At 48.7% G+C, this 9,560-nt stretch overlaps 1 protein-coding gene across 1 annotated transcript in view; it reads right to left on the reverse strand.

Annotated features, from left to right (window-relative positions):
* Positions 1-5,069, reverse strand: part of CLMP (CXADR like cell adhesion molecule) — a 93,783-nt gene extending 88,714 nt beyond the window's left edge. The window contains exon 1 of the mRNA XM_022560221.2: positions 4,966-5,069. Coding sequence (XP_022415929.1) covers positions 4,966-4,993 — 28 coding nt within the window. The 5' untranslated portion in view covers positions 4,994-5,069. The remainder of the gene's footprint in view (positions 1-4,965) is intronic.
* Positions 5,070-9,560: the final 4,491 nt, after the last annotated feature.

Below are 9,560 nucleotides of genomic sequence, written 5' to 3' on the forward strand. Positions count from 1 at the left end.
TGACCCAGCAAAATTATGAAGGAGCTAGAGCTATTGATTTCCCATTCTATTCCTTGTAGGCACACCTACATCTTTAGGACTCTGGGTATAATCCCTTTTTCCTGAATATACCAGACATTATACAAGGCACTGCAGAAGTTTCCAGGATTTCTAGTTACGATGGCTAAACTGAAATGTTATGACATCGGCCCTATTTTTCAGACAATTTCTCAACATAAAACCAACGGCAATTATTCAGCACTGACTACATTTAACTGAAGCGTCTGAAGAGCTGAACTACATGAGCTGAAAAGGAGGGAGAGAGGTTTTCCACTTCGAGAATGTGTGATAGGACAGATTATGGAGCTAGGGGGTCTTGTCTTGGCCCTTCTACTAAGCTACCTGTTTAACTTTAGCCAAATCTCTCTGAAATTTGGTTCTTTCCTCATCATAAAAGAAGGGGTAGGTTTAGATCAAGGATTTAATTGGGTTCCAAGGAACGGTATCAGGAGGTCAATGAACCCCTAGAAGCTATAGGAAAATCTGATGTATATGTGTCTTTTTCTAAGAAGTGGATTCAGGGTTTTCACTGGATTCTCAGAGGGGTCTGGGATTCAAAATTTTAAGAACCACTGATTTAGATAGTGTCTTAGCTTTTCCCCACGTCTGCTAATCTTTGATTCTACCTTTTAAAAATGTCTGTCTAGTTCATCATCATTAGGTACATTTATGAAATATACTCATGTATACTTTGCCCAGCTGAGCAAAAGATAAAAATCGAAGGAGACAAGATATGAGCCTACCGGGAATGTATCTATATTATAACCATCACCATTAATGTGGGAAGACGAGGGAAGGACATGGAATCCTGCTGAGACCCGTCATTAAACTACAGGCCAGCGGACCAAGCATTCAAGCACTCCTCAGACTCATTTTTTTGGAAACAAAGCTCCTTCCCCATCCTGGCAAAAGTTTCCATGAATTCTATTGTTAATGTCTGGTACTAACGTACTTGATATATTAAGTTTGTATAACAAATGTATTATCTGGTCTTTGTCCATGTAATGTTCTATGTATAATTTTTTTAAAAACAGTACTCATTGTTTGCATTAATGGACAAGGCAGCACAAAAGCAAACAGTTAAAACTGGGCTCCTCGCAATTGTGTTGTTCCACAGTCAAAGAGTAATAATACTCCAGATCTTTCACCTCTCTTGACCTTAAATGTTCCAAATGTTTCAAATATCCAATTATTTTAACAGATAGTTCACAAGCTTTTAGTTTCTGCTAGGTACTAAAAGTGGTACCCAGATGAATGAGGCATGGACCTTACACTCTAACTGGAGTGTTGGGTAAGTATTCAGATCGCTGTAATACAAAGTAGCATAATAGAACGGCTACTGGGATTCAAAGGAAGGAAAAAAGTATATTCCGTTGCTGAAATCATGGACAGATGTATGGAGGAAGTGGTATTTGAGGTGAGACTTGGAGAGTGAACATGATTTTGATCTGGAGGGTCAACAATCCGTAAGGGTGGAGAGTAAGAGGGCATCTTTGGTGGAGGGATTATCATAAACAAAAGCATAGAGCCAGAAAGAAGCATGGGGCATGGTTTGAGTACAGGAAGCAATCCAGGTTTCTTGGAGAGTTGTTGGGGGGTGAGTTGTGAATGATACTGTGTAAAATCTTTAATATGAGATTGAAGTGTTTATACTTGACATTATAGGCAATGGAGACTACTAAAAGTTTATGGAAGAGCAGAGTAAGATCATGGAATCAGAGAGAATGCGAATTCAAAATCCCTCCACCCCCATTCTGCAGTCAAGGAACCCAGAGAGCTTGCCAGATTCCTAATCCAAATTCTTTGCCTTATACCAGCTGTTTCACGAGGTTACTCGGGTAGCAGTATGTAGGAAGGGAAGAGAGAGCTTGGGCAGGAGACCACGTGGCAGCTATTACAGAAGTCCAGGAAGAAGTTCAGGTAGGATAATGAGACCTGAGCAACAGGGGAAGGGGAGAGGTGGTGGTCAGAGGAGGGGCTGGGGTAACCCATGAAGTCCCCCTTGTTTCTCCTCCGTGGGGCTCAGAGCATTCCTTTTCATTCACATCAGAAAGGCAGGACATTTGATTTCACTCACTGGCGGGTCCAGGAAGCAAGGAGTCAACTGGCCCATCCTTGTTCAGACTATGAACACTTAGCCCTCCTGATTCCCCTTCAATACTGTGCTTTCTCTAGAAAAAAGAGGCCAGAAATCACGCTAGCAGTGGCCAGAAGCCACGCGGGATCTGTTCCTTTCAGGGAGCAGGAGATGATTTTAGGATTCAGGCAACACTGAGGGCTTTCTTTCTGGCTTTCCTAAAGAGTGCCCGTCCAGGCATCCCAGGGCTCAAAACCACTTTGCAAATAAGGCTAATCCAGCCCACAGGAGTGGTTCCCCAGGGGCTGCTGACCCATGCAGGGATTTCAGTTCCTTCAGTGTTGCTCCCCTCAAATGCTGGTCTCTGGCTCTCCAACCTCATCTCAGGTTTTCTGCCCTGTCCCTTGTCCTGACCCTTCAACTCATCTCCTCTGTGACTTCTTACTTGAACAGTTTATTCAATTCAGAGCTGGGATGTCATATGTCATGACAAGGGCATTGATGTGGCAAAAGCTTAATAGTAGGTGAACATCCTATTATTAGGTGAATAGTAGATGAACATCCAGTTATGGAGAATTTCTAAGTCAGTGGTCCACTTTTTCTCTTCTACATGGCATTTGGTTTGTAACAATTTTATAAAGACAGAACCCTCCCAAAAAAGATATCATGAGAGACAACTTCTATGAGAAAGACATCAACCCAACAGATGATATTCTCACCAGAGGAATGATACACATAGTAGGCACTCAATAAAAAATGGCTAAGGAACCAATGACATCTTTTGATCCATGTCTTGGTCTGTTCCTCTTTCTCATGAACTCAGATGTTGACCATCATCAAAGCCAGCTGATTTCAACTGACCATGCGGGCCAAAGTCACTTTCCACCAGAAACTGTGCCCAAACGGGGCTGGTGTAGAGCAGGTGCTCAAACACTCTTAGCTTTGTTTCCCTTTCCCAGGCTCCTCCCGCGGGGCAGGATCTCGCTGACATCTCCTGCTCCATGAATAGGACTGAACTGGATCTCAATGCAGAGAACATCTTTAAGAGTCCTTCTGTGGTACCGGAAGACTATAACATGGCGGTTTAGCAAGCAAACAACCTGCATTCAAATCCTATCTCTGCCAACTAGGAGCCTACAGCTTTGAGCAAGTTACCTGACCTCTTTACATCTTGTTTTCTTCACCTGTAAAATCGGGGTAATAATAGCGGGTGGCCAATAGGGTTGGCGTGAAGAATAAATGAGTCAACAAGATAACCCATATAACATGCTCAGCATAATAAGTACTCAATGAGTTCCAGCTGCTTTTAATAAGGCTGCTCTGACGTTTGAGCCTACTGACATCGGGTGGTTGGTGGCTTAGGGGTAGAGGCCAGCAGAGGTGCCATCCAGATATGCCAGCTGTGCTCAGGAGCAGCACTGCAATACTTGGCTGGTATGTACAAGAGCTTAGAAAATCGTGGCTCCTCACCTGCCCTACTTCAGCAATAGTTTAGGTTAATCCACCTCTTTTATTCCTCTAACCTGGGTGAAGAGTTATTGTTGGCCTGAGGCTGGCCTAGGCAGGCATGCATATAGCCTAGTTGGTTTGTAAGGTTTCAAAAAGAGAGACAGAGAGCTCTAGACATCTAATTCAGAGGGAGTTTTTAGTGCCTCTTCGCTTTTGTTTGGGGGCTTTTCCATCCATTAGGTCCCTGACAAACTCCTGGTGTTTAAGGCTGTCAGAGCCAGAAGGGACTTAGGAACCATCTCACTTGCTTGTTTGGGAGCGAAGGGAGCTGAAGGCCTGGTAGTGGGTAAGTGGTCCAAGGTCACCCAGCGAGTCAGTTCGAAACCGGGACCAGTTCTCACCTGGCCTTGTCTCCAGGGCAGCGCTCACTTTACCACGCCTGCTGGCTCTTTGGTTTTCTGAACTCAGGCTCACATTCGGTCCTGGCTCTAGGTGTAGCCCACGCTTCCCTGGTGCCTATCATGACTTTTCTTCAGCTCCCCAGTCGGCCTTCCCTGCCCTGGTGCATCTCCCTCCTGTCAGCTCTTGCCCACACATCCTTGATGGGCACTGTCCTGCCCTGTCCTGTAAACTTGCCTGCTTCTAGCCCGGGTGAGTCTATGCCTTAGGGCCTCTGAGGCCTCAGGAGTCCCCAGAAGGGACACGCGGGGCAGCACTTCTCTTGGCTCCAGAGCCTGTTTCCCTCTATTCTCTCCTCCGCTCCATTTTTCTCTGTCTTGATCAGTCTCTCTCAGGCTTGCTGTTCTGCCTCACATCTCTCCTCTTTCCTCTCTCCCTCCCAGCCCTTTCCCTTCCCCTCTTCGTCCCTCCCAGTCTGTCTGCACCTTCCTGGTCCTCCTGGGGCTCTGCCCTTTCCCCTCTCCTGCTTTCCTCTCCCCGTCTTCTCCCACTCCCTTTCGCTTACCCTCCAACACATCTGTTTCTAATCTGCGCCCTCCAGGCGCCTGTTTGAAACGAAAAAGCTCCCCCCACCCTCAGGAACCTGGCACAAAAATTCCTGAATAATACCTTCCCTCTCCCAATTCTCCAGTTTCCCCAGATACTCCTGAAACTAAACACCACCCCCAAAAGCACCCGCCACACCAGGCAGTTCTCGGCCAAACTCAACCAGGAAACACCCCAACGCCCAAGGCTGCTCCAGGGCCCAGATGTGCGAGACGTTTTCGATGGCCGACTGGGCGGCCCTCCGCTGCCAGATGTGTTCCTCCCTGGCCGGGAGGCAGGGACACTGGCGTCCGGCTCACTCCGGGGGCCGCGGGGACAACCGTTCGGAGCCCGTATCGCGGCCCGGGTGCGGGACAGTGTGTGCCCGGGGCCACCCACCCTCCCCAGGCACTCACCTAGCCCGAGCAGGACGAGGAGGATCATCCCGATGCCCGGGCGCGGGCTCCTCCCCGCTCAGTCGCTGCTTGGCTCCGGGGCGGGCGGGCTCAGCCGACGGACCTCGGGCAAGCTGGGCGCGGCGCCTCGGGGTGTGCGCGGGGCGGCTGCAGCCATGTGCCGGCGCGGGAGCGGCCCCGCGCCTCGCGCCCCGCTCCGGGATCCCCGCAACGGGCGCAGAAGGGCTTCCAGCGCTCGCCCTGCCAGCTGGCACTCGGACGGGAGCGGGAACCCGGGTCAGCGAGGAAAAGGCGAGGCAGAAAGACCCTACCGCTTCGTGGAACACTTTTCCCTGTTTGGAAAGAAAAAGGAGTGAAGAAAGAGAGGGGGGGAAAAATAGAGTGAGCTGGAACCACATGGTTGCCTCCCACCGGCAGCCCCTCCCTCCCTCCCTTGCTCGCTCGCTCGCTGCTCCCTCCCTCCCAGCGCTCGGGGCGCGCAGGGCGCCGGCCGGGCAGCCGCGGGGGTCGGGCCCGCGGGGCTCCGCCGGCGGCGGGAGGGAGAAGAGGGGATGCGGCCTCTCGGAGGCCGGTGGTCGCGCCCGGCGCTCAGTGTGGGGTCGACCCTGTAGGAGAGAGCCGGGGACACTTGGCCACGAGCGAGGATGAGGCCTTGTCAGCCTCCTCGGTCTCCGTCCTCACTTCGTCCTTCTCTCCACTTCTCTCTCGCATCCTTTTCTCGCTCACACACACTGCTTCCGCACAAATCTGCGCTTTCTCCTCTTGCATCTCCTCTCTCCATTTCTCTCGCGTTCGCATTCTCCTTGCCTCTCCTCTCTCACCTCCTCCCTCCTCTCCTTTCCTTCCTCATTCCTCTTTTCTCCTCTCCTCCGCCCTCTCTGCCACGTTTAGTCGGGGTGAAACTCCAGACCCACCGTGCAGACAGCCCAGCCTGGAAGTGACAGTGGACTGTCAAGCAACGGGTCTGGTCGGGCGCTCCTGACTCCACGGCCTGTTTGGGCTCCACAGCCTTTCCGTCGGCCTTTCGCCCTCGCTGTTTCTCCCTCGGCGGTAATCACAGCAGCCCGCGCTCGGATCCGGCCGAGCTAAGCAAGCCATCCCCCCCCCCCCGGGGAGTGGGGTTCACAACTCTGTGGAAAGGAGTCCGTTAGGAAGCCCTGGAGCTGACATCCCTGCACGTGGCCCTGGACAAAACAGGCATCACCTCCTTTCAGAAAAGAAGGCAGAGGGCACGGATTCCCTCCTCCGTGCGAGGGACCCCGCCAAGGAGGCCTGCGGAGGGCCGCCCGCGAGCTCCCGGGTCGGCGCCTGGGGTTGTGTCTACCAGGACCCTGCTGCTCGGCGGTGGCGGGAGGGGACTAGCGAAGGAAAGGGCAGCGACGGCCACGCTCAGGTCTCAACTGTCCTGAGGCTCTGAGAAAGCCTGGACCTGCACTCTCTGGTGCCCGGGCTCTGGACGCCCCTGGAGCGGGGGCTGCTGCTTCAGCCAGACGGAGGCACGACCTGACCCGTGCCCGCGAGGGGAGCTGGGGCCAGCCTTCAGCGGCGGGGCAGGCTGCTCCACCACACTTTCAAGCCCGTTTGTCCAGTCCTCGCTCCAGGGGCCTTAGATGCCGGAGCTGTACGGTCCTTTCTAATTAGCTAGTCTTTTCCGGTGTAATGAAACCAACCCCATCTCATAAGTGAGGAAAGCACAGGCCTGGAGAGGTGACGGCACTCTCACCAGGTCCTTCAGAGGGGTAACAAAAGCAAGGGCTGCTCTTGGGGCTTTGGGATCAGCTGTGAGAGTCCCTTGAGCAGAATTCTGGCATTTTTTCCCTCTCTCCTCGCTCCCCACCCTTTTTTCAATAGCTGTTTATTACGCATCTATTCTGTGCCAGATGCTTTTTTAGGTGTTGAGGACACAAAGTGAGTAGAACTTGGTTACTGACATTTCTTAAACATTTGGAACTAGTATATCTTGGCATCACCTATGGACCAGGAAGTGTATTAATTATTTAATATTTATTGTTTTATTAATTCTTATGATAATGCTAAGGGATAGGCAGTTTTGATTCCATTTTAAAGATGAGGTAACTATAGCCTAGAGAGGTTAAATATCATGCCCCAGATCACAATATATTAAAACTCTTCTATTCCAATATTAATATTCTAATGTATTATTATTATTAAAAATAAAACATTTTAAAAGTCTCTGACTACTTTTTTCCATTTTATACTTCTTGTGTAATAGGAGAAATAGAAATATTCATAACTATAATTCACATATGAATGTGCTGAAAAATGTCAATTCCCTTAAAGGCTGAGGAAGGTAGGAGGGAAACTGTACAGAGAAGGTGACTTTTTGTCATTTCTGTCTTAAAATTTTATTTAATATTTTGATATATTTTCAGACTTAGAGAAAAGTTGCAAAAATAGTACAAAAAATCCTGGTATACACTTCACCCCAGATTTCTACTTTTTATTTCTTTCTAAAAGAGATATTTTTGTAAAAGTTTTAAAGCCCCATCTCTACTCCTCCATCGCTGGTGGCCTTTCTCATGAACCTGGTGACACCATGTATTGAGTGAGGGCTGGTGTGCACATGAAGACAGATGTATGCAGGTGTAAACAGACATGTGTTTAAACCCACATTGCTCAGGCTGAAGATAACAAGATAGCTTCAGCTCCAAGTTGTTAGTCAGTCACCAGCATAGGAAATGCCAATTTCATATGATTTTTGCTGAGATTGGGTCATAAACACTCAGTTTCCCCAGGTCTGAAGTCTTATAGCCAGTATATATTGCGCATAGACTCCTTGGGGAGAGTCCTTGGGTCTCTGGAGATGACTGTCCCTGAATCTGAAGCCCCCTTTCTGTTACTAGGCATCTGTGAGCCAGAAGAGTGCCCCAGGGCCCCTGGGGATGGCTCACAACTCAGAAACACATTGCCTACCTACGCTGTGTCCCACACTGATTGGGCTGGGATCCAAAAAGGTACCGGCAGTCTTTACCCTAAATGGACCTCTCAGTCCAGTGAGAGAGAAAACATCAACATTCAAAATCTTTCCACAACAAACACGAAAAGTTACGTAATTAAGTGACAGAATAAATTATCCTGACAATAAGAAACACTGAGAATTCCAGGAAGGGAGGGAGAACTGTAGGCTGGCGTGGCTGTGAAGGTTCTTTGGGAGAACACTTCTTGAGCCAGGCTTTGGGGAATGGAGAGAACTTCACTAGATGGGAGGACCTGGGGAGGACCACTGGAGGGGGGGCACTCCTGGACAAAGACATGGAGTTAGGAGTAGCTGTAGTGTATGCAGGGGGTATTGAATGGAATGAAATCCATGAAGTGAAAAATTGGTGTTGGTGCAAAATGTCTTGGAACAGTTAGCCTGCAGCAAAATTGTGAAGAGTCCTGAATGTGAGGCAAAGGATTCTGGAACTTGTTCTACACCTTCTCCAGACTCACTGAAAAAATTTTAGCAAAATGGACCTTGATGAGAACCATCCTTTAAGAGATATAAATTGGCAGTGCCCAGAGGTGACTCCAAGGGCTGGCCAAGGGTGGAGAGCTTTAGTACACTTTCTTATCCATCAAGCTCCCCGGCCCCATGCTTTACTAGAAACAATTACATTTCCTCAACATTTTGTAAAGTGATATGAATATGCAGCTTCGAGACAAGTCCCTGATCCTCCCCACTCTGTGCAGAGTCAGAGAGCCACACTAAATCTCTTCTCTATAGGAATTCCAGAGCCACCACGGGTATGCGTGAAGCGTGGGAAGAAAAACCTGAAGCAGAGAAACTGGTTAGAACCTACTGTGTTAAATGGGGAGATGAGGTGACGGTGGTAAATCAAACATAGAAGATATTTGGGAGAAAGTTAAGCCAGGTTAAACATCCAGTGGTCATTGTGGGCGGGAGAGGGAGTGGAAGACAAGCGGCACCGAAGATAAGGATAAGTGATCTAATCTATTGTTATATATGCTAAGATTAAAGCTACAATTTATAGACCTTCTAGTACATTCCAGGGATTATAAGTGTCATCAATAAGCCTCACTACATGACATTACAATGAGGACACTAGGGTTCAGAGAGTAAATAAATTGCATATCATTCCATGGTTAGTAAGTGATTGAGCCAAGATTTAAAGTTAGAAGATTGAAAGCCCTCACTGTCTTTTGACGGTAATGCTTCCTAGGAAGTCAAGTAAGTTAACTTGTCAGGAAGGGAAAGATCAATTTCATTTGAGACACGGTAACTCGGAGACGATGATAAACCACATCTATCCATTCTCCATCCATCCATCCATTCACTTTTCTATTTTTAGTTTGAATCAAGAATTCAGTAAATCTTGGTTAAGTACCTATGAGGTGCCCAGCACTGGAAGTCAATGATGAACAAAGCAAAAGTTGTCCTTGCTCTCTAGAAGCATATGGGTTAAGGAAGATGGACAGCAAAGAAGCAATCACGAAGCAGAGTGAGAAATAGTCCGTAAGGGAAAGTGCAGAGTGCTATGGAGCTGACGGCAGGACCCTGTACTCAGTGCAGGGGATGTCAAGGAAGCTGCCCTGAGCAGGAGGGGAAGGAGATGTCTCATCTTACAGGACAC

The sequence above is a fragment of the Delphinapterus leucas genome, chromosome 7, assembly GCF_059928025.1.
Source record: "Delphinapterus leucas isolate spDelLeu-1000000601 "Yukka" chromosome 7, BTC_Dleu_Yukka2, whole genome shotgun sequence".
Classification (NCBI taxonomy): domain Eukaryota; kingdom Metazoa; phylum Chordata; class Mammalia; order Artiodactyla; family Monodontidae; genus Delphinapterus; species Delphinapterus leucas.